This window comes from Ranitomeya imitator, chromosome 3 (assembly GCF_032444005.1).
Source record: "Ranitomeya imitator isolate aRanImi1 chromosome 3, aRanImi1.pri, whole genome shotgun sequence".
Classification (NCBI taxonomy): Eukaryota; Metazoa; Chordata; class Amphibia; order Anura; family Dendrobatidae; genus Ranitomeya; species Ranitomeya imitator.
In genome coordinates, this window is record NC_091284.1 from 501,417,630 (window position 1) to 501,442,829 (window position 25,200).

The 25,200-nt window shown below is 42.2% G+C and overlaps 1 protein-coding gene across 1 annotated transcript in view; it reads right to left on the minus strand.

Annotated features, from left to right (window-relative positions):
- DMD (dystrophin) overlaps nt 1–25,200 on the minus strand; it is a 4,179,683-nt gene that overhangs the window by 3,047,061 nt on the left and 1,107,422 nt on the right. The window contains exon 8 of the mRNA XM_069757653.1: nt 8,160–8,338. Within this exon, the coding sequence (XP_069613754.1) occupies nt 8,160–8,338 (179 nt within the window). The remainder of the gene's footprint in view (nt 1–8,159; nt 8,339–25,200) is intronic.

Consider the following 25,200-nt stretch of genomic DNA (forward strand, 5'->3'; position numbering starts at 1 on the left):
CCAAGTCTGGGTGGTTAGTGGCGTCCGTTAGTGCGGCATCGCTCGCGCACTTGTGCGCTTATATTTCTGAAGGTTCTCTACACACCCAGTTGCGGTGTTGTGCCAGCAAGGGCCTAATCGGGCTTCAATCCCTTCTGGGGTTAAGTCCGCTGGCCACTTGCTCGCACTCTAGTGCGGTATTGCGGTCCTGTGAATTAACAGGATCGCTTTCCTCACGCTGGGTGAGGTTTAACCCACGCGTGCTTACTTTAGTGTACCGCTATATAGTCTGCAAATTGCTAGCAGCAGGTTCTCACCTGCACGGTGGACCCCGGACTGCGAACGCATCTTTGTCACCTGTCTTGGTGCGTTCCGCCAGTCCTAACATAATACTAGCGCCAGGGTCTGGCTAGTAAATGGCAGACGGTCAGCGTCTACAGCAGTACATCCAGCAGCTGGAGGGTAGGTTGGCGGCTCTCGAGCGCACAACCTCAGCTGTGGACGTTACTGCTGTCGCTGTTCAGGCTGCAAGTGCAGCTGCAGCCAGTTTGTCCGCTGCTACCCCTGCTCCGACCTTATCCCGTCTCCCGCTTCCAGACAAGTTTGCTGGTGACAGTAAGCCATGTCGGGGATTCGTGAGCCAGTGCTCCATACATCTCGAGCTGCTGGCTGCACGTTTTCCTACGGAACGGGCGAAAGTGGGATTCATTATATCTCTCTTGTCGGGCAGGGCGTTGGAGTGGGCAACGCCGCTTTGGGAACGTGGTGATCGTGTGGTGCAGAGTGCTCCTATCTTCCTGGACGCTCTGAGGCAGGTCTTTCTGGGACCTCGTGTCACCCACGATACCGCGCTCCAATTGTTGGCAATTACTCAGGCTTCGTCCATGGTCAGCCAGTTTGCCATCCTATTCCGGACTCTAGCTTCTGAGCTGGAATGGCCGGATAAAGTCCTTATTCCGGTGTTCTGGAAAGGACTGGCAGATCATGTGAAGGACGCCTTGGCCACCAGGGAGATTCCCGCCACACTGGAGGAGCTTATTACTATAGCTACCCGCATCGATCTCCGTTTTAACGAGCGGAGGTTGGAGCGGACCCAGTGTAGGCAGAGGTTTCGGCTGGCTCCCATCTTTGCCAAACCTCTAGAATCTCCTGTTATGGCGTCCGACTCCCATGAGGCCATGGAGGTTTCTCGAGCGGGATCTAGGTCTCAGACCGCTCGAGTACCTGTGCTATGTAAAAATTGCCAGCAACCGGGACATTTCGCTAATAAATGTCCACGGCGGTCGGGAAAACGATCGCGTCTAGTGTCCATTGGAGGAGGTTCACTGGACACCGCGGCATTTTCCTCAAAATTGTCCTTTAAAGGGACAATCCTGTTAGGCACATCCACTCTTACAGTAGAGCTTTGTGTGGATTCAGGAGCAGAGGGAAATTTTATGTCTTCTGCTTTTGCTCAGCGCCACGCAATACCTCTGGCTATGCTAGCCAAACCAGTAACCGTGAGAGTGGTGAATGGGTCGACACTTCCATTACAGATCACACATCAGACTGTCCCTTTCACGTTAGCCATGTCCCCATCCCACCAGGAGACTATTTCCCTTCTTGTCCTTCCCGAGGGAATGGATGAGATTCTGCTGGGAATGCCCTGGCTTCGTTTCCACTCCCCACATATTGAGTGGACCTCTGGGAGGATATTGGGTTGGAGTGAATCCTGCAAGGGCAGATGTGTGAAAGAGTGCGTTCAGGTTTCCACCACTGAGATACCCGCAGATCTCTCTACTCTCCCCAAACACTATTGGTCTTATGCAGACGTCTTTTCCAAAAAAGCCGCGGAGATCCTTCCGCCTCACCGTCCCTATGACTGTCCTATAGATCTCTTGCCTGGAGCAGAACCTCCTCGGGGACGTGTCTATCCCCTCTCTCTCCCGGAAACGGAGGCTATGTCCCAATACATCCAGGAGAATTTGGCAAGAGGATTTATTAGGAAGTCAGTGTCACCAGCTGGGGCAGGGTTCTTCTTCGTACAGAAGAAGAATGGAGAGTTGCGTCCTTGCATAGACTACAGGGGCCTTAACGCCATCACCGTTAAAAATAAGTACCCGCTGCCCCTGATTTCTGAGCTTTTTGATAGGCTACGGGGAGCTAAGGTATTTACCAAATTAGACCTGCGGGGAGCTTATAACCTGATTCGCATTCGTGAGGGGGACGAATGGAAGACGGCGTTTAACACCAGAGATGGGCATTATGAGTATCTGGTGATGCCCTTCGGGCTCTGTAATGCCCCAGCCGTTTTCCAAGACTTTGTCAACGACATCTTCCGGGATATGCTTTCCACCTCGGTCGTAGTCTATCTGGATGATATTCTCATCTTCTCTCCAGATATTGACTCCCACCGGAGAGATGTTGGCAGAGTCTTCGACCTCTTACGGGCAAACTCTCTTTACGCAAAGTTGGAGAAGTGTGTGTTTGAGCAGGAGTCTTTACCTTTCCTGGGCTATATCATCTCTGCCCAAGGATTGGCTATGGATCCTGCCAAACTACAGGCTGTGATGGACTGGCAAGAACCCCATTCACTTAAAGCGGTGCAGCGCTTTATGGGGTTCATTAATTATTACCGCCAGTTCATCCCTCATTTCTCGACTTTGGTGGCTCCCTTGGTGGCCCTCACCAAGAGGGGAGCGGATCCCAAGGTGTGGTCTGAGGAGGTCTCCAGGGCCTTTTCTTCTACTAAGTCTCATTTTGCTAGCGCTCCCATCCTACATCGTCCCGATGTCGATAAGCCGTTTATAATGGAGGTGGATGCCTCTTCCGTTGGTGCTGGAGCAGTCCTCTTCCAGAAGGATGCTCAAGGTCGGAAGCATCCGTGCTTTTTCTTCTCCAAGACCTTCACACCAGCGGAGAGGAATTATTCCATCGGGGACAGGGAGTTGCTAGCGATGAAATTGGCTTTCTCTGAGTGGAGACATCTCTTGGAGGGGGCTCGTTTTCCCTTTCAAGTATTTACAGACCATAAAAATTTGCTATATTTGCAAACAGCCCAGAGGCTAAATTCTCGCCAGGCCAGATGGTCCTTATTCTTCTCCCGATTCCACTTCACCCTCCATTATGTCGCTGGGGAGAAGAACATTCGAGCTGATGCTCTTTCTCGCTCTGTTGTGTCATCTGAGGAGGAGGAAGGAGAGCCTCGGCTTATTGTTCCTTCTGAGAGCTTGAGAACCGTGGCTCCGGTGTCGCTTGAGTCTGTGCCTCCGGGCAAGACTTTTGTGCCCATAAATTTGCGACCGGAGGTTCTCTCTTGGGCTCATGCCTCCAGGGTGGGTGGACACTTTGGGACTAAAAGGACATCTGAGCTGCTGGCGAGGACGTACTGGTGGCCGCATATGCTGCGAGATGTCAGGGATTACGTTCTGGCGTGTGTCTCATGCGCCAAAAATAAGTCTCCTCGACAACGGCCGTCTGGGTTACTCTATCCCTTGCCGGTGGCAGACAGGCCCTGGGAGATGGTCGGGATGGACTTTGTAGTGGGTTTGCCCAAGTCTCGCGGCTGTACCGTCATTTGGGTAATTACCGATCATTTCTCGAAAATGGTGCACTTGGTGCCGCTCCCACGGTTACCTTCTGCACGGGCCTTGGCAGCGTTGTTCATAAGACACATCTTCCGCCTACACGGCATGCCAGACAAAATTGTCAGTGACCGGGGTCCCCAGTTTGCGTCTCGGTTCTGGAGAGAGCTTTGTCGTCTTCTCAGCATTAAGTTAAATCTCTCTTCCGCATATCATCCCGAGACGAATGGGTTGGTAGAGAGGGCCAATCAGACTCTGGTCACATATCTGCGACATTTTGTTTCTGCCAGGCAGGATGACTGGGCATCTTTATTACCATGGGCAGAGTTCGCCCTTAATAACGCTGTTGCCGATTCCACCGGTCAGACTCCTTTCCTCCTTAATTACGGCCAGCATCCGCGGGTTCCTGTGCCTATGCCCGTGTCCTCTGCTGACTCCAGGGTGGCAGACTGGGCAGTGGAGGCACGGGACATTTGGGACCGCACTCAGGATGCCATTCGGGCCTCGAAGGAGAGAATGAGGTCCTCCGCCGATGCACATCGGCGCCCTGCCCCGGCCTTTGCTCCTGGCGACTTGGTGTGGCTCTCCGCCCGTAACATCAGGCTGCGAGTTGAGTCCACTAAGTTTGCTCCTCGCTACTTGGGCCCATTCAAGGTCCTCGAGCAGGTTAATCCCGTGGTCTACCGCCTGGCTCTTCCTCCACGCTTGGGTATCACCGACACCTTTCATGTGTCCCTCTTGAAACCCGTATACATGTCCCGGTTTTCCGAGTCATCTGCCGGGACATCGGGTTCGTCTACGGACGATTACGAGGTGAACGCTATTTTGGGGTGCAAGGTGGTACGCGGCAAAAAGTTTTATTTGGTGGATTGGAAGGGTTATGGTCCAGAGGACAGGTCTTGGGAGCCTGCTGAAAACATTCGGGCCCCACAGCTCATTGCTGCCTTCGAGCGTAGCGAGGCCCAAGGAGGGGGGGGCCCTAGGAGGGGGGGTAATGTTAGGAGTCGAGTTTCCTCTGCTGCACAGGGGGAATCTCGATCCGTCTCCGCTGCGGTCTCCCATTCCCCTCCAGCCGCAGTGGAGTCTGCTCAGCAGGGACGTCGATCCCAGCGTCTCGCTCAGTCTGACTCTGTGAGAAGAGTTATTGCTGCTTCTCCAGCTTCTGCCTTTGAAGCCTATTCTGGTCAGCAGCGAGCGGACTTCTCTGGGACTAAGTCCTTATCTGCACACACTGAGCATGCCCAGGGCAAGATCTCCCGTTGGAGATCGAGGGTCATGTGCTCAGGCTCTGCGGCACATTCCATTGGTCCTCTTGGCAGGTCCTAGAAGGGCAAAAGTTCTATAGCCATTTCCTGTGCTGCAGCTATATAAACTGCGCATGACCGCACGGCCATGCGCTAGTATTGTCTTACAATTGATATGTGTGTATGTGTGAGTGCAAGTCGTTCTTGGTTACCCCTTCCCTATTGAATGTCTGTTCGCGGAAGGTGTACGGCTGCTATCTAGCGCCCGACTTAGCTTACTACACTAAACACACATCACAGCGTCCTGTAGCTGTGCCTGCCAGTACGGCGCCGTGCGCCTGCCTTGCGCTTTCCATACCCAAGTCTGGGTGGTTAGTGGCGTCCGTTAGTGCGGCATCGCTCGCGCACTTGTGCGCTTATATTTCTGAAGGTTCTCTACACACCCAGTTGCGGTGTTGTGCCAGCAAGGGCCTAATCGGGCTTCAATCCCTTCTGGGGTTAAGTCCGCTGGCCACTTGCTCGCACTCTAGTGCGGTATTGCGGTCCTGTGAATTAACAGGATCGCTTTCCTCACGCTGGGTGAGGTTTAACCCACGCGTGCTTACTTTAGTGTACCGCTATATAGTCTGCAAATTGCTAGCAGCAGGTTCTCACCTGCACGGTGGACCCCGGACTGCGAACGCATCTTTGTCACCTGTCTTGGTGCGTTCCGCCAGTCCTAACAGTTACTTTCCCAAAACAGGCTAAAAGACAATTGAAGAAACACTTCACTTGAAGAAAACTTCACAAAAATTCATCGAGACCTGATGACTGTGAAAAGTGGTGATGTCAGTAATGTTACTGCTCTTCATAGTCGCCGGATCTTATTAAGCGCAGCATGAGCCGGATTCAGGGAATGTTGTGGAAACCCTGGACTATATTGGACCTGCATATGAACTATTTTTATAATAAATTGGTGAACGAGGAACAGTCTTGTTTTTATTTTTCTCTTTCATATATTTCAGGCTGCCCATTGTGGACTATGTCGGATTCCCTGGACTAAGTCAGACCTGCATGGGATTTTTTTTAATAAATTGGTGAACCAGGGAATGTGTCAGGGAGAGAATATTTAAATAATTTATTATTTTTGTTTGTCTTCGTTTCTTGGATTACTTGGTTAGCAAAGTGGGTGTTTGATAGACCAGAGATTGATGCCAGCTGTGTTTTTGGACAATTTACTAGTGTCATTATCCCCAACTACTATTACCCCTATTGCCAATGCACTAGAGCAATCGGGAAGAGCTGAGGCAAAGGACCAGAATTGGCACATTTAATGTGATGCGACAATTCTGGGGTGGCTGTGAGCTAGTGTTTTTAGGCTTGGAAGGGCACAATAACCATGGGGCTTACCAGCCTGATAATATCAGCTCAATTAAATATCTCAATTATATCTTTCTTTCTTTCTTTCTTTCTTTCTATCTATCTATCTATCTATCTATCTATCTATCTATCTTATTCTATCTATCTGGAAAAAAGAATTTAAGCACAGCACAGCAAAATTTGGATGCAAAGTCTCATAGGCATATACCAAACCTTGTAAATAGAATAAAAAAAAAGTTGAAACAGCACTCCATGAGGAAATTGTAAGGTGCTCTTTATTGGCCCATGTGGCAACGTTTCGGTCCTGGAAGGTTGAGAAAGGTCTGCATCCAGGACCAAAACGTCACCACATTGGCCAATAAAGAGCACCTTACAATTGCTATATGGAGTGCTGTTTCAACTTTTTTGATTCTATCTATCTATCTATCCTATATATATATATATATATATATATATATATATCTAGCAACTATTTACCTAATATCTAGCAATGTATCTCTCCCTTTGCACATCTTTAACACATAAAAATATTTCATTTCTATTCTGCATTCTATTCCGGTACGGGTCACGCAAACAGCATATGGATGTCATCCATGTGCACATGTGCGGTATGTATTGTCATCCTTGCAGCTGGAAAGAAAATGGACATGTCTATGTGTGGGTCACCTGGACACATGGTCTGTTTGAAAACAGGGACATGTGTGCAGTTCCAGAGATTATAATGGGTGTGCATGTGTATCTCCGGCACATATGAAAATGGACACTACATGTACCTGAAATATGAATGTGTGAAGGGAGCCTAATGGTGCTAGACCCCATTGAGTTGTTAATTTTTCTCTCATACATGAAAAAACAAAACAAGTGTCATCAGTGTTTTGGATTATTTTTTTCCCCAGTTTTTGGTCAGTGTGTCAATTTTTACCATCAATTTGCATTGTATGTAAAAAAAATACTGAAAGGGGTTTCTCCATCTTCTCCTAGAAGATAGTAAGTAGAACTTGCTGGTTTTTTTTAACTAACATGCCATCAGTGTGCTGAGTTTTTTTCACAGATCCAGCAATTTCATTATGCAAGTAGGATCCATGACTTGGATCAAAATCAGACATATCACAAGAACACATGAACAGCCCCATAGACTATGATCTTTACATGTTCTACTAATGAAGAGCACAGAGAGAACACACAAGTGAAACTCGGGTTTCTAAGTTAGGCTTACGTCAAGCATTGACTGTTACTTTTCTTGTTAAAAAATTGCTGCAAACTGAACAAAAAATACCCTCAAACTGATGCTAAACCTCCAAAAAAGGTAAAGAAGCGCTATCTATTTTTGACAACTATTTAAAGAATAACATTTTATCAATGGTCTTTTTGTACTGGTAATATTTTGAGGCTGGCATAATGTATTAATTTTTCTAGTTTACTTGATTATGAAATGCCAATGTACATAATATTTTTCAAGGCCAAAAAGTTAGATGCTTGAAGCAGAAAAGGTCCTGGCTAATGGACTCCTAAGTCAAATCCCTTGGATGCTGCAATTGCTGACCATATCATCCAACATGTACAATGATCAGAGACCAGCAATATTTGTCTCTTACCATGGCCTATTGGCCAAAGCAAGAGAAACAAACTGGACATCGAGATTGTGCAATCCACTCTGGTGCAACCTTCATCTGGAGCATCACCGTAAAAAGAGGGAGGTCAGAAGAGTTATGGTTCAGTAAAAATACTATACAACATCCATAAAGGTGCTAAATCATGACAGATTTGCTTTTAAATATAACAGGAACAATTTATACAGTATGCGGAAAAGTTTCTGAAAACATAATTGACACTCGTCAAAAATATCTATTGAATACTGTTAAAAAGTAACTGGCAATTTAATGGAAAGTAGAGACACCAAAGCTGTCATGCAGCAGATAAATTCCTACAAATGAGTCAATTATGTATATTTTTGCATTTATGACACAGATATGAATATAAGTCATTTTTCTAAAAGAAAAAAAACCCTCCATACTTGCTGAGAGAAATGCTGTTGATCAAAATGTCTGGTTTGCTCTTCCGGAGAGATTATTTGGCGTGGCAAATTTTCCAATTCTTGAAGAGATTCAATGGATACTTTTTGTGGTAAACCTTGGAAGAGTGATGTTACATACATTAAAATGGACTTCTTGTCGGGATGAGCTGTTGCAATATCTGGAAATGAGAAAAGAAACATAGGTGTGTGTCATTCACTGTAAATTATGCACATTAAATGTACCTAAAATCGGCTTCCAACCATGCAGTCAGACTAATGAGCAGAAGCTCGGCCTTTCCAGCACCCTCCCGGGACTAATTAGAGCTCTATAATCATCTGTAAACTTTTCTGTAGATGTAGCATACCAATGAGCAAAATCTCAGTGTAAAAATGGTAATGATTTCTCATTTAAGCACATTTCAAACCATTATACTCTTTATTGTACTATAGAAAGTCATAACTCGGGATTTATTATGCCTCTGTATTCACAGTGAACAAAACTGTACATCAACTTTTATGTGGTATTTGTCTACGCATATTTGATTATATGTATTACCAAAATATTTCCACATGACATACCTTCTTAAAAAACATTTAGGAGTAAATAGACTTGATATATTACCATCAAAAATAATGTTGTGTTCTAGACTATACAGATACTGGCTGATGACTTTAATTGACTATCCCTTTTTATTTATAATAATCGAATGTAGCACATTCAGATTCATGTTAACGTTAACAAGCATTTTTACTCAAAGTTGGCTAGATTCAGTCACAGACGTTAAATCATCACATTTTCACTAATGCTGTTGTTATTATTTTGGATAGGATAGTGGTGCTGCATGATGCGCAGGCGGGGGGGGGGTGACGTATTTAATGGCGGGAAGGGGTGTGTAGAAGTTAGAGGAGCATGTGGAGAGATTACAGGAGCGATGCACGCTTTTTTTTCACTTATCTTTATTTGTGTTGATTCTGGCAACCAATCAGGGTGCAGAAACTGTCCACAATGTCATGTCACAAGGTCTTCTGTGATTTGCTGCCAAAGTCACAAGTCCCTGGCCATATAAGAAGCAGACATCTTGTTTTTCTGGCGCCATTTGCTCAGTGTCACAGTGCAGAGAGGTCACTCCTGCACTAGTTCTGGTGCTGAAAGTGAACTTGGCAGTTAAATAGATAGGATCCTGTCCTGTGTGAAATTAATCTTCAGCATCGAAGTAAATTGTGCAAAAACTGTGCTGCAGTCTCTGAAAGTCCCATTTGCTACTCCAAATTGTTTGTGCTGAAACTGTGCTTCAGTGGCAAATCATAAGGCTAGATTTACACTTAAAAATCATTATGCCTAATAAAGTGGTGCAGCCATGAGGCCCAATTACCTACTCCAAATCATTTGTGCTAAAACTGTGTTTCAGTGTCAAATCAGAAGACCAGATTTACATGTAAAAATCGTGAGGCTTAATATAGTGGTGTAGCGAGAAGGCTCAATTAGCCAATCCAAATCGTTTGTGCTAAAACTGAAGGTCAGATTTCCACGTAAAAACCGTTAGGCCTAATATGGTGGTGCAGCCTAATAAAGTGATGCAGCCATGAGGCCAAATTTCCTACTCCAAATCATTTGCACTAAAACTGAGTTTCAGTGGCAAATCTGAAGGCCAGATTTCCACTTACAAATGGGCAGGCCTTTATATTGTGGTACAGCCACGAGGCCTGCACTCACTTTCACTTAACTACTTGTGTTACTTTCTTTACATTTTTTTTTACCAATAGTAATGTACAAAACCCATGTTTGTGCCATCTGAGTATGGCTGGAAAAAAAAAGGTGTTGCATGAGGTATCAGGGCTCCCGGATAAGAAGACTCACACTGCTCTTTTAGCCACCACATCTTAATTGAAACTTAAATTCAAAGCTCTAAATGCTGGTCCAGACCCTAATACCCCATTCATGTTGCATGGCTGACTTCTGCTGTGGGATCATCAAATTCCTACTGTAGGTAAATTGATGCTATGTTTTCTGTTCTCTGTCTAATTTAGGAAAATATTAATACTCTAAGTTCGGTTTCTTTCATGTGTGGGGCCTGTTGCAGTATGGTTCCCAGACCTACAGGCCTGCACTTACTTTTAGTCAAATACCAGTGTTACGTTACTTACATTTTTCTACCAATAGTACTGTATGAAACTGATGTTTGTGCCATTCGAGTGTGGCGGGAATAAAAAAAAATGGAGGTATTGCATGAGGTATCAGGGCTTCCAGCTAAGAAGGCTTACACCGCACATTTAATCAACAGGTCCTCATTGAAACTTCAATTCCAAGCTGAAAAATGCTGGGCCAGACCCTGATACCTCATGCATGACCCATGGCTCACTGCTGCTGTGCCATTTGTAAATTTCTACTGTGGGTGAATTGATGCCTGCTATGTACCCCTAATTTTAGCTGTTTGGGAAGTTTTTCGTCAGCCCTTAAGGTGTTATGTATACATTTGGTTTGGCCTCCCATTCAATCTAATGACATTCGAGTACATTCATCGAACTGTTGATCAAGCATGTTCTGCGGACATCTAATTGTTCAGCAAATCGAAACAAACAGAACCTTAAAAGGTTCACTCATCTTTATTTATTACCACTCTTTGAATACAATCTCTGCGCCAGTAATGAATCCACCCAACCGTAGCCTTATCAATCCTGTTGTGAATTCTGTGGCAGAGCTCCCTCCTGTGGTCACAAGTGGTACTTCGGCTGATTCTCTCTGTGAGCTTCCGTTGGTGGAGGAAAGTGGTACTGCGGCTTCTGAGTTTCCTTCCTCAGGTGATGTGGTGAAGTCGTTAGGTGCTGCTCTATTTAACTCCACCTAGTGCTTTGATCCTGGCCTCCAGTCAATGTTCTAGTATTGGACCTGTTTCCTCCTGGATCGTTCCTGTGGCCTGCTGCTCTGCATAGCTAAGTTCCGCTTTGCTATTTTGTTTGCTGTTTTTTCTGTCCAGCTTGTCTATTTGTTTTTTCCTGCTTGCTGGAAGCTCTGGGACGCAGAGGGTGTACCTCCATGCCGTTAGTTCGGTACGGAGGGTCTTTTTGCCCCCTTTGCGTGGTTTTTGTAGGGTTTTGTGCTGACCGCAAAGTTACCTTTCCTATCCTCGCTCTGTTCAGAAAGTCGGGCCTCACTTTGCTAAATCTATTTCATCTCTACGTTTGTCTCTTCATCTTAACTCACAGTCATTATATGTGGGGGCTGCCTTTTCCTTTGGGGTATTTCTCTGAGGCAAGGTAGGCTTATGTTCTATCTTCAGGCTAGCTAGTTTCTCAGGCTGTGCCGAGTTGCATAGGGAGCGTTAGGCGCAATCCACGGCTGCCTCTAGTGTGGTTGGAGAGGATTAGGGATTGCGGTCAGCAGAGTTCCCACGTCTCAGAGCTCGTTCAATGTTTTTGGGTTATTGTCAGGTCACTGTATGTGCTCTGACCTCTATGTCCATTGTGGTACTGAATTACCTTATCATAACACAATCCCATGCTTGTTGATTTTTTCAATAAACATAGCATGAGATACTTTTTCAAATTCTTTGCTAAAGTTGAAATATACTATATCCACTGCATTTCCCTTATCCACTCAGTCAGTGATTCCAACATAGAAGGAAATTAGATTAGTCTGGCATGCCTTGTTTGCTACAAACCCATGCTGGCTCTAGTAAATTACTGTATTCTTATCCAAGTACTTACATACATGCTGTTTAATAATTTTTTCTAAGATCTTTCTTGGCATAGAACTAAGGCTCACTTGCACATAATTTCCTAGCACCATCTTCTTTCCTATTTTGAAGATGCGGACAATTGCCCTTCTCCAATCTTCTAGGACTGTTCTCCAGGATTTTTCAAAGATTCTGGCTAGTGGTTCTGCAATTTCCTCTGCTAACTCTTTCAGTATCCTAGGATGAGCCTTTCACCTAGCAAAATCAATTCTCATGCTTCGCACTGCCGAGGGCCAACATCCCGAAACACCGTGTCTGCGAATTGAGATACTGATTTGGCTTTAATCCTAAGTCATATTGCATGACTCGTTAAAGGGTTGATTGTGACTTGCAGGATTGCTACTTCCAACAGGTGGCGCTATAGAGTTTTAGTCCTCTTTTTCTCAGAAGAGGCAATTTGCATATTTAATTTCCCAGAGGAGCATTGCACGGCGAATAAGCCTCCTGACCTTGACAAGCCAGCTGGTATGTCACTCTCCAGAAGGAGAAACGTTACCCTTAGACACCAGTCCAGAGCCTCTCACCTAGCCAAATCAGTTCTCATGCTTCGCACTGACGAGGGCCAACAGGCCGAAACACCGTGTCTGCGAATTGAGATACTGATTTGGCTTTAATCCTAAGTCATATTGCACGACTCATTAAGGGGTTTACTGTGACTTGTAGGATCGCTACTTCCAACAGGTGGCGCTATAGAGTTTAAGTCCTATTTTTCTCAGAAGAGGCAATTTGCATATTTAATTTCCCAGAGGAGCATTACCTTGACAAGCCATCTGGTATGTCACTCTCCATAAGGAGAAACGTTTCCACTTAGACCCCAGTCCAGAGCCTCTCACCTAGCCAAATCAGTTCTCATGCATCACACTGACGAGGGCGAACAGCCCGAAACACCGTGTCTGCGAATTGAGATATTGATTTGGCTTTAATCCTAAGTCATATTGAAAGACTCGTTAAAGGGTTGATTGTGACTTGTACGGTTGCTACTTCCAACAGGTGACGCTATAGAGTTTAAGTCCTCTTTTTCTCAGAAGAGGCAATTTGCATAGCATCCTAGGATGTAATTCATATGGACCAGTCATTTAAATACACCTTCCCACTTGCTAGTTGTTCATTTATCTCCACTTCCCCCATTATTTGCTTGTCATCTCTGGCTTTATAGAGCCAGAGAGTGGGGAGATATATGGAAACCAAGCAGGTGGGAATGTGTATATAAATGATTGGCCCCACCATCATGCACTAAGCACCTGTACTTGGTTTTAACAGTCATTCTGTGCTGACAGAGTCCCTTTAAGGAATGAAGCCTTTGTGAACACTTGTCCATAAGATAATTTAGGTACAATTGGATCCATTAACTTTCTAATGAAATACAAAAGGATGCATAAAATCTGCTAACCTGTAGGTGCATGGAATCTGAAACATATTGTGACTCTGTGTACCTCTAGATAAAAAAAGAAATCATATTGAAGTATATTCTAGAGTAGTGATCCTCAACTCCAGTTCTCAAGAGCCACCAATAGGTCATGCTTTCAGGATTTCCCTAGTACTGCATAGGTGGTGGAATAATAACTTGTGCAATCCTGAAAACATGATCTGTTGGGGAGCCTTAAGGACTAAAGTTGAGCAGAAGCTTTAAAACCAAGGTATGAAATGCTGCTTTTAGAGAAGATACTGTGTCTTGCAATGTCACTACATGATGATGTGCAGAGTCATTTTGATCTTTAAAATGCTAGAAATGAGGCCATGCTAATCTATAATGCTAACTGCCTGTAAAATATGTAGGCAGAGATACTACCACTTTCCTGTCTCCTCTCATCTCCCATGAATGTTTCAGAAAGTGAGCACTGAGTAGACTTTACTATAACAAGATTAGATAACCCATACATATGTAACTGCTCCTGGCATTACGTTTACTGTTTAATGGCCTAAATTAAGTAGCGGTAACCATTTTGCAGGAAACGGGAACATAAGAAAGCATTTTCAAAAAATGTTAGATAGGTTGTCGGGGCAAAATTTTAACCAGAGGACTTGATGTGTAAAAAATAAACTTTCTAATACTCAAAGGCGTCAATGGATTAGGCGTAAGGTAAGTGTAATGGTTGTTTATTATTTTATGTTTTTTTACAAGGGACAATGGCTTCAATGGAATAGGGTAACGTGAGTATAACTGTGCTTTTTATTTTTTGGTTGAAATAAAGGAGTACATGTCTTTCTTTTGAATAAAGATCTTTATTCTGGCTGTGTATTTTTTACAAAAAACAATGGGGTTAGTAATAAGGGTTGTCTTGTAGACGCTTCTCCATTACTAACCCATGGGCTTGATGTCAGCGGTAATACAACAGCTCACATCAACCCCACAACCATTATCACTCTTGCCACCACACCAGGGCAAGTTGGAAGAGCCAGGCAAAGTGCCAGAGTTGGCACATCTAATAAATGTGCCTTTTCTGGGGAGGCTGTGAGCTGCTATTTTTTTGCCTTAGGAGGCAATATCCATGGCTCCTTACCAGCATGAGAATTCCAGCCCCCTTAGCTTGGCTAATTGTCAAAAATGGAGGGACCCCATGCTTATTTGTTTACATAATATAAAAAAATTGCATAGGGACCTGACTTTTCTTGATAACTAGCCATAATAAAGCTACCAGCTGTGAGTTGCAGCTCGCAGCTGTCAGTTTTGCCTGCATTGGTTATCAAAAATAGAAGAGACCCCACATTATTTTTTTAAATGTATTTATTTATTATTAGCAAAGGCGCCGACTGATGAATACTCCCATTTGCGATGCCTGCTTTTGCTGTTATCAGTGACAGCAGGCGTAGGCTGATGGGAGTAGTTCACTCTCATCATAACCTTTTTACCACTGGTCACAGCAGCTTTCTCACTCTGTCATCTGACAGCATGGAAACTGCAGCTCTCTGACTGGCCATGATTATCTTGTCGCCAATCAGAGTGTTTCTCACAATGTCATGCATGACAGCATGGGAAACACCTGATGTTTTGGATGCCAAACCTGAACAGTAACTTCCTGGAGAAGTTCATGTTCCGGGTTCATGCCAAAACACTACTGTAGGTGTTCAGTACGGACATTGAACTCTACTGTTTGGCTTCTCCCAACACTACTCGTGGATCATCAATATGCATGGGGAGAAAGAATTAGCCCATCTGGCCAATCTCAGTGAACTGAAAGGTGTCACAATAAACAGAGCATAACTGCTTACTGTATATGGAGTTGCAAAGCTGCATACCCTCCTCCACCCCCATAAGCCATGTGAGTATGAATTCTGGACCATGGAGCAATAGAAGAGACTGGCCCTTTCTACAGAATAAGATCTCTTCTAAGTTATATCATGTGGACGTCTGCATACGTGCACATGGCTTACCTTGGGAAGATATGGTTTAATGATGGTATGCATTATTGGAAGACAGTGAGCTGGAAGTTCTAAATTAACATGCACTGCTAAACTATAAAAATGGATCAGGTATGGTTGTAGGAAAACGAAAAAAAGCTCAAGGTTTTGACTTGACTTAAAAATTCTCCAAAATCTCAATCAGTAAAAAGTCGCTGACAATTAGTTTAACGTGAACTTTTTAAGTACTGTGTATATCCCCTACCCCAATAAGGTTTAATAATCTTATATTGGTGGCCACATTAACAGGTTAAGGGTACTGATATTTATCAAAAGGAATAGTAATCAGGGGTGACTAGGTTCTTTGATGTAGTGACTCTGATTGCTTTCAATTTTTTTTAGCATCATGGTTTCTCATATCAACCAAATGGTGATATGCTATAATTCCCTGCACAGTAGGTGAACAGGAATATGCATATGCAGGGAAATGTTGTGAAGAAGTCATGATCCTTAAAGGTAATCTGTCAGCAGATTTTTGCTGTGTAATTTGATGACAGCAGGAGCTAGGGTTTAAAACACAGGTTCCAATGATGTGTCCCATGTCAGGCTGTGTGTTGTTTAGAACAGTGAATGCTTCATCACCTGGTGATTATTATTGCCAGTACTACAGCAGCATGGGCATGCTAGGTCGACTCTGCCCCCTACTTCGATAAGCAGGTCACTGTCTACAGACAATGTACATACATACATAGCTTTAAGTGGGTGGGGTTAACTTTCTTAGCTTTGCTTTATGCAAAATCTAAGAACTCTGAGTCAGAACTGCTGCACCCAGTAAATTAAGTGATTCATTGTTGGATTCAGGATCTCTTTGCCTACATCATGCTAATGTTCATATGAAGTAGCAAAAACCTGCTGACAGATTCACTGTGCTCCTTTATTTCTAGAGCTAGTGGGGGTCCTGATAGAAGGATTCTTTCGAATGACATATGTTCGTATCATAAATTGTGTTGATGGGCTAACTACTTTAATTACATTTTTATAAGACTAACCATGAGAAAAAAGAAATCTTATTTTACCATAATATAATTGATATTTTTTATACAGCAAGAAGCTTGGTATTTACTATGCTAAATGACCACACAACCCTCAGCTGTAAATGTAGCTGCAGTACACCCAGCACTGATTATCAGAGGAAGCTGCTTAAATTAAGTATTGTAAAATAGCTCTTGGTAGTAATCACAAAATAGACATGCTGAGGACAAATAAGCAGCTGGTGTATTGTACTATGAGAGTCGGCTGATTTGATTTAGGGAAGTGTCTATGATCCATGCAGCATAGCTTATTACCAGTAAAGAGTAAATTGGAAATGTAGCTTTTGCTTTCAAGAGAAGCTCTCGAAATGAACAATTAAAATTATGAATGTAAAGCAGAAAAGTAGCAATATGTTAACACATGCTGTGCCTTTCAGGTCGATTTTTCAATGACGAGGAGACTGGGTGATAAACATCCTTTTCAGGCCTTTATGATTGTGCTAGGCAGTAATCTCTGGAGAACAGGTACTAATGTAGTTCACAAAACCAGTGGTCAGGCAATGTGTGATTAAAGTACAGTTTCCATTGGTTTCCTAGGGACTGAAGCAGACATGCTCTTTCTAAAAACCTTCTGAGAAATGCATGCAGCTTGTTACAATAAATACATTTACAAATTGTACAGACTCACATTTTTGGTGACAGACCTTAAGAAGATTACTCCATACTACAATGCCATCCTATTTTCACCCTGCAAACACATTGTGAAAGGGAATATAGTCCAGAAAAATACACCTTTAATGTTGTCATTGGTAACTTCATATTGCAATAACAGAAGTAATGTTAATTAGGGTGTTCGGCACCCTTGTGGTTCTGCATGTCTCTGCCTCTTTCACTGGCAATTGGCAAGTCCTAACTGTGCTCTCTCCTAGCAAGCCAGTGCTATCAATCACCAACGAGAGAGACATGCAAAAAGTGGGTGGAAAGGTGCGTTAAGCCTCTTGGCCACATTAGCGGTGCACAAGCACTCCAATGACCATGCTTCCTAAACTTCAGCCTCTGCAGATCTAATTGATTAAAGGACTAATTAATGATGCCATATTTTTAGGGACTTTAATCCCTTAACTATTTGCCCTTTCCATCAAGACTGGCATTGTTTATGTCAGACTGATGATGGAGGCATGGTGTTAGGAGTCGAGTTTCCTCTGCTGCACAGGGGGAATCTCGATCCGTGTCTGCTGCGGTCTCCCATTCTGCTTCGGCCGCAGTGGGCTCTGCTCAGTGGAGGCGTCGCTCCCAGCGTCTTGCTGGGACTGATTCTGTGCAGGAGGTTACTGCTGCCTTTTCTGGCTCTCCTGTTGTACCCCGCACTGATCTGCGGCGAGCGGGCTTCTCTGGGACTAAGTCCTTATTTGCACACACTGAGCATGCCCAGGGCAAGATCTCCCATTGGAGATTGAGGGTCACATGCTCAGGCACTGCAGCACATCCCATTGGTCTTCTTGGCAGGTCCTGAAAGGGCAAAACTTCTGTAGCTGCTTCCTGTGCAGCAACTATATAAACTGCGCATGACCGCACGGCCATGCGCTAGTATTGTCTTGAAATTATGTGTGTGTGTAGATGGATGTATGTCGAAGGATGAAAGTTCCTAAATATCCCTCCCTACTGTTGTTGACTGTTTGCGGATGATGGTAGCTATCTAGCGCCCAACTAGCCATCAGCACGAAACACACATAACAGCGTCTTGTTGCTGTGACCGCCTGTACGGCGCCGTGCGCTTACCTGACCCAAGCCTGGGTGGTTAGCGGCGTCCGTTTGTGCGGCACCGCACGCACTCTTGTGCCACTTAAATTATATTATCTCTGACACCCCTGTTTCGGTGTCGAGCGCATGAGGTCTTTTGAACTCAAATCCTAAGTCTTGGGATTGAGTTCTGAGACTCTTTGCTTGCGCTCTTTGTGCGGTACCGCGGCCCTGTGACACAACATGGTTCGCTTCCTCCACACTGGGTGAAGATAACCCATGTGTGTATCTTTATTGTACCGCCATATCGTCCTCTCTACTAGCAGCAGGGTTTTCACCTGCACGGTGGACCTCGGACTGCGAACACACCTAGTATCATAACATCTTGTACTTGGTGCGTTCCGCCAGTCGTAACACATGGTGGAGTAAGGTGAGCCTGATTCAAGATTTTTAATGAATAAGTTGCACCTTAAAAGTGACATAGGCCTCCATGTGCAGCTCCACAAATCTTACTCAAAGCCCTTAGCTTTATACAAGAGACGTGGGCCGCTATATGCAGAGCTACAAATCTTGCTCAAAGTTCTTTTTAATGCGTGACGTGGGCCTCCATGTGCAGCAGCACACATCTTACTCAAAGTCCTTTTTATGCCAGTTTTCTGTACTGTTCCCAAAGTTTAATAAATCGTGCACTGTGGTTCATGATGTAAAATAGTGGAGTCATTTAACAAAGATGTTATAAATAATATTAGATTTTAAATGGCATTAATAGTGTTAACCTAAAGTTGGTAGACCTTTATGAACCTAGATCTTTTTTCAACCTAAGTAGCTATGCCTCTATGTTTCCACAAGTTGCTATTTGTAAGCGAAAATGTTAAAATCATTCTTCATAAGTCAAACTGTGGCAAAAAATCATTCTAGTGAAAAAAGGATCTAAAGCAGTACATCTCATTTCCTCTAGGCAAGGGCATTTTAGTTGAAAGAACTGAATGACAGATGCAACTTTTTAATGGTTGCTTTAACTACTAAAGTGCATATGAGAAACAATAATTCATATTTTGTGCACTTACACCAAGAATATGTTCGAAAATCCAAGTTCTAAAATATGTTATTAGCTCTCTTCAATGGAACAAGTTGACTCTAGAAAAACTGTATATTTTCACTTAAATTAAATTGAATTGCACTCATCATTATATATACTTTGGAAGAAAACCAGAGTATATAAACATTAATGGTGCACACTATTATAAAATAGCAAGTGTCTTTTGACCATACATTTTCTTCTTACAGTTTATATGGTCACTTTCTTCATTAAGCCATCTAATCATTATCAACAGATGTGTTGTTCCTTATGCTGGCGTCACATTATCCAAGATACATGAAGCAAAATAATGAGTGTTTTAAAAAAATAATTTTGTGATGCTCTGTCACAAGACATCTATGGTAACTAGTGGTTGCGGTGTTACTTGCAGTCTGTGACGAGATTCACTATTGTGTCCGTTACCAATATAATGTATTACATTTGTTCAATTAAAAAGTCCTTAATTAAATTCAAGGAAGTTTAAGAACAGATGCTTCTGAATTTGTGAATGACTCATATTTAGTGTAAAGAAGTGTTCAAAAGGCAAATAATGTCAGGAATATTTTAGAAATGGTGTGCTATTCTATTAACCTACTGCGCTTGAATAAAAAAAGAGAGAGTTTGTTATTATTGTTTGATGGTGCTTCCATAAATAAATAACTTAATAGAAGAGATAAGCAAATTGACTCAAAGCAAATCAAATTGTGTCAAAGTATTTTAAATTCAGCAAAATCAGCAAATTTAAAAACCTTGCCATTTGCCTTGCGCAAATCACTTCAAATGGCAAAGGTTGTTTTACACATTGCAAAAGATTGCATTGGTGGAATTCCATGTGATGCCTACAGCTATAGCGTCAAATTGTAAAGCATAGCATATCAGAAGGGACTATCACAGCCTGTATAAAAGCCTTAGTAAGGAATGTTGCAGCTATATTGTGGTAGTTAAAGGATGTCACAACTCACACCCTAGCCGTAGGAAGAAAAAGCCATAAGAACTGTAGAATCTGTACATAACAAGAAGACAATTGGGAGAAGAACAGGCTGTTGGTTAACTTACCATATGTTCACCATAGTCAGAGATGATGTGACCTACTGTATCCTCACCCATCCCTTGTACATTGTGAGCCCTCGCGGGCAGGGTCCTCTCTCCTACTGTACCAGTTGTGACTTGTATTGTTCAAGATTATTGTACTTGTTTATTATGTATACCCCTTCTCACATGTAAAGCGCCATGGAATAAATGGCGCTATAATAATAAATAATAATAATAATAATGTGGTCATTTGGACATTACTAAGGCTGTATTTGCATTAAAAAGCTTGAAAGAGGTACAATCCTAGGAGACCTCAGCGTTATAACACAATTTTTAAAGAACCACTCCCATCAAAGTATTCACCCTCTTAATGTATTGTAATTATTATATTATATGGCATTGTGTCTTTACAATTGTTCATTTTGCCTTTCTATACAGCTAATTCATCTCTTTTCTCTATGTAGAAACAGGAAGTCTCTTTTCCCTGTATTTATCATTCCATTCTTCAATTCCTGACCCAGATGCTTCAATCCCCCCTGCTAGCGACTTTTGCATTGACTCATAGAAGGAACATAGACTTTCTGTTTCTGCATAGAGCTTAGAAGGATTCAGCTAGTCAGTTTTTAATCATGTGATGTCATAGATCTAATGGATAAGAGAATAATTAGGTGGGTAGAAAGGCAAAATTAGCAACTGAAATTACGTGGTGATATACAATTTGCTGACTGCAATATATTAGGAGGATAAAAATTTTGATAAGAGTGCTTCCTTAAGGGTACAAAACAACATTTTTGTACAAATTTATTGAAGCCGAACATCTTCTCATTTTTTCTGCATTAAAATTTGTATCAATAAGCTGTTCATCAGCCTTCTCCTTAAATAATACTTAAAGATATATAATAATTGAAAAAAATAAGAGATGCTCCAATAAGAAAGTTACTATATGACCTTGCAAAAATAGAAAGAAGGTATAATAGTAATAAAGAACATAATTGGAATTGTATAGGTAATATCCAAAAACTGCTTAGTACCACACAAACTTTCCAGAATAAACTCTTTGTACTGCAATGTTCTTTATGATTAGAGACACGCAAGTAAACAGCTAAGACTATAAATCAATGCCTTTATTATTTATAGTTCACACTGAAACAGGGAAGCCTGTTATCTGTACCTACATGTGTGGAAAATGGTCAAAACTGCAACATTAAGACTTTTGCGTTAGTTATTAATAGGAATATTAAAGGAAGCTCAGTGCAAGTTTAGAACAAATTGTACAGTATTTAATCTTTTATATTTATTTTGTGTCTCCTCATTTTTTAGTTAAATGTTTTCCAATGTATGTCTTTACAGCCCTGAGGACCGTTTATGTAATTTGCCATACCTTAATAAATAAAATGAGTAGATTAGATAGATAGATAGATAGATAGATAGATAGATAGATAGATAGATAGATAGATGGATAGATATATGGATAGATGATAGATAGATAGAGAGATAGATAGATAGATAGATAGATAGATAGATAGATAGATAGATAGATAGATAGATAGATAGATAGATAGATAGATAGAATAAATTCAAGTGAATTAAGTTCCAGGTACCACAGTGAGCCTTTCAAAAATTACATTTCACTTGAGAAAGGCTCATTGTTGAAGTCAAAACATAATTCACTTTGGGCATGAAAAAAATCCTCTATTTTTGCCTATAAGGCCAGGTAGTGGTACCTCTTTTATTATTTTTCTATTTTTGATCTAATAGATGGATTTAGTGCTGCTCTAGTTTTTTTCTTTTTGTAGATAGATAGATAGTTTGATAGTAAAATCCAAAGATGTGGGCAGCACACCAACATCAACAACATTAGAGATGAGCGAATCTGAGGAGATCCGAATTCACCAAATAGGGTGAATTTTACCAGAAAATTCAATTTGCAGCAAACTTATTCTCCACTAACTATTTGTCCATTATTATGCAATAGGGTCTCTCCAGACCATTAGGCATCATTCATTTAAGCTGCTGAGAAAAGCCCTAAAAACTGATACTCACCACTCACCTCTGTAGCTCATTGTCCCTTGTATGGTCCTCTGTGACTCTTCTTACTGGCACCACACACTAAAACCCTGGGCGTCTCTACACCAGGGTGGGGCTCTCAATGTGATTAGGCCTGGAAGATCCCTATAAATACACAGGGACATTGCGGGCTTAGTCACGTTCAGAAGTCCCAGTTTAGAGTCTGTATTGCAAGGTTACGGCGCACGTCATGACATCACAATGTCACCAAGACCTTACTAAACACATGTGTAGAGACATTACAGGCCAAGTTACAGTTGGAATTCCTTTCCTAGAGTACTCATCCTTAGGTTGCGTCACTCATTGTGCTTTAATAAATGAAGCCAATTCTACTCCTAAGGTATGACATGCAAAAAATTGTGATTTACACAATGTTTTCACATAGACTTACATGTGAGCCAAAACATTTTCATTTTGCGCAAGAGTGAATAAATCACTATCTTTTTTAAATCAAAGTTATTGGCTGCCTACATCTTTGTGAGCACTCACCAACTGCTAAATTGGACCTGTACTACTTTTTAATTTCTTTGTTGATAGATAGACCATAATCAGGTTCCTCACATCATGTTCTCATATTCTTCATGCAGTTAATAGCCCTCTGTGTCTGTACTGTTGCATATTTAGGCTGATAACTGGTTCATGCAGCTTTACATGAACACCCGAGCCTTACACTATGGCCGGTCCGAATAACTAAAGCAATTGTTACCATCCACCTCTCGTGTCTCCCCTTTTCCTCATAGTTTGTAAGCTTGCGAGCAGGGCCCTAACTCCTCCTGGTATCTATTTTGAACTGTGATTTTTGTTATGCTGTAATGTCTATTGTCTGTACAAGTCCCCTCTATAATTTGTAAAGCGCTGCGGAATATCTTGGCGCTATATAAATAAAATTATTATTACTATGATAGATAGATAGATAGATAGATAGATAGATAGGTGAAAAAATACATATATGTATCACTTGTAACAAGCTTCAAGGATGTAAACACTATATGGAGAGGGATACTACCATTCTGTTATATCGTTTAGCGCCAGCTGCCAGGTACAGCAGATGAGCATCTATTTAAATTAATGCTGATTTGCAGCACTTTCCAGTGGCCACTAAATATTTCTCTGTTTATATCCATCCACTCTTAGAGCTGCCGATAGCTAATCTGTAGGGGTGCAAGGTTTCAGACACCGACCAATCTCTTATTTATGGCCTATCCTAAGCTTAGGTCATCAATATCATAGCCCTTGTAAACCCTCTTTAATTCATGATTTCTAATGGAAAATCTGCTCCAGAGCCCCTGCTCACCATCTATGATACTGATGTCCTCCTGTGGCAGAGGGGAATAAGGCTCTTACAAGCCCGCTAGCGCTATACTGCATATAGCTATGCCGCTGGACAGCAGCAGGTCAATGTGCTTTTGTAAGGAGCTTTGTCTTTCCTACTATCTCCTATTTGTGAGTGGGTGGTTCCTTTTAATCACTATTCTGTCAGCTCTGTCTGCATGGGTTCTTAATTTCCGCTACTTCCCAACATGCATTGCACCTTCCATTATCCAATGACTTATCTGCCTAACTGAAAGCCCACCCATCTGTCATACCTGCATGCAAACAGACAGGAGAGCAGGAGCAGAGAGACGATGATCTGCCCCCTCTTTCTATTATCCGACTTCACATCTCTTCTTGACAATTGTACTTGACAATGGACAGCAATTTAGACAGGAGTTGCTGGCATTTTTTAGTGATTGGAGGAGAAAATTAAATTATTGGTAAATAAAATTCCTTGCAATTTTGTTAGTTATTAAATTGGTCATTTGATAAGCTTTCATTTATTGAAATACCAGTGACCATTTAGACAAAAAAAAGCACTCAGGCAATGGTATTGATAAAAAAGTGAATTTATGTTGCATTTAGAAAGGGCTGAGAAAGGCAGTCGGGTCATTATTTAATTGGACTTCATATCAAGGTGTTTTTTTTCTTAATTTCATACTTTGTGTAAGTAAGTGCTAGATTTTGACAGAATTCCCTATAATCTCTACATGGGATAGTTTTGATGTGTGAACATAAAATGAATGGGCATTGCAGTCTTTCGTGTCATCATTAATTTTTCCATCCTCGCTGCTGCCTACTCACTCAGACACCTGCAGCTAGTAAAAAATGAAAGCTTCCAGCAAGTGTTGGATATGAGGTTTAAGTGTCATCTGCAACAACTCGGAAATGAAGATTCGAATACAAATATCATGATCTGTCAGTTGATTTCATAACCATTAGTGTATAGGCAAAACAGGGATACAAGCAATTGCTGATTTCCAGACATAAATATAAATTTATAATAATTAAAGGGAATATGTCAAGGTTTTTGCTATGTAAACTGAGACCAGCATAATGTAGGGACAGAGACCCTATTTCCAGTGATGGGGCACTTACTAGGCTTGTTTTTGTTTCAATAAAATCAGTGTTTAATCAGTATGAGACTATCACTACATGACTAGGTGTCTTATGCTTCCTGGTCCACCACATCCCCGCCATTGATTAGCAGCTTTCTGTCAATGCACAGCATAAAAAGTTTGAATCAGCGGTGTTGGTGGGGTTGTGCCTAGCTCTGCATTCTGAGCTCTGCTCCATATGCAGCAAACAAAACTGTGGTTGCTGCATCCAATAAACTAAATGACACATTGCTCGAATTAGCATCTCTGTCCCTACCAACTGCTGCTGTCAGATTACGAAAACCCTGCTGACAGATTCCCTTTAACTAAATCAGAGCAGATACATTTCATACAATAGGCAGACAAATGGATAGCATATCATCAGTGATCACAAAAAGAGGCAATACATAATGTAATTATCTATTTTTCTACCTGTCTATCTAGTTGTGATACCGCTTAATGTGGATGCATTTTCATCTGCCTCCTTTTCTGACCTTTGCTTTTTGAACATTCCTTAACCTGTATCCACCCCAGATTGATTGAGCTCTGCTTAATCTGACCTTGAACTGGATCTGACCTTGATCTACATGTCTTACCATTCTGTACCTT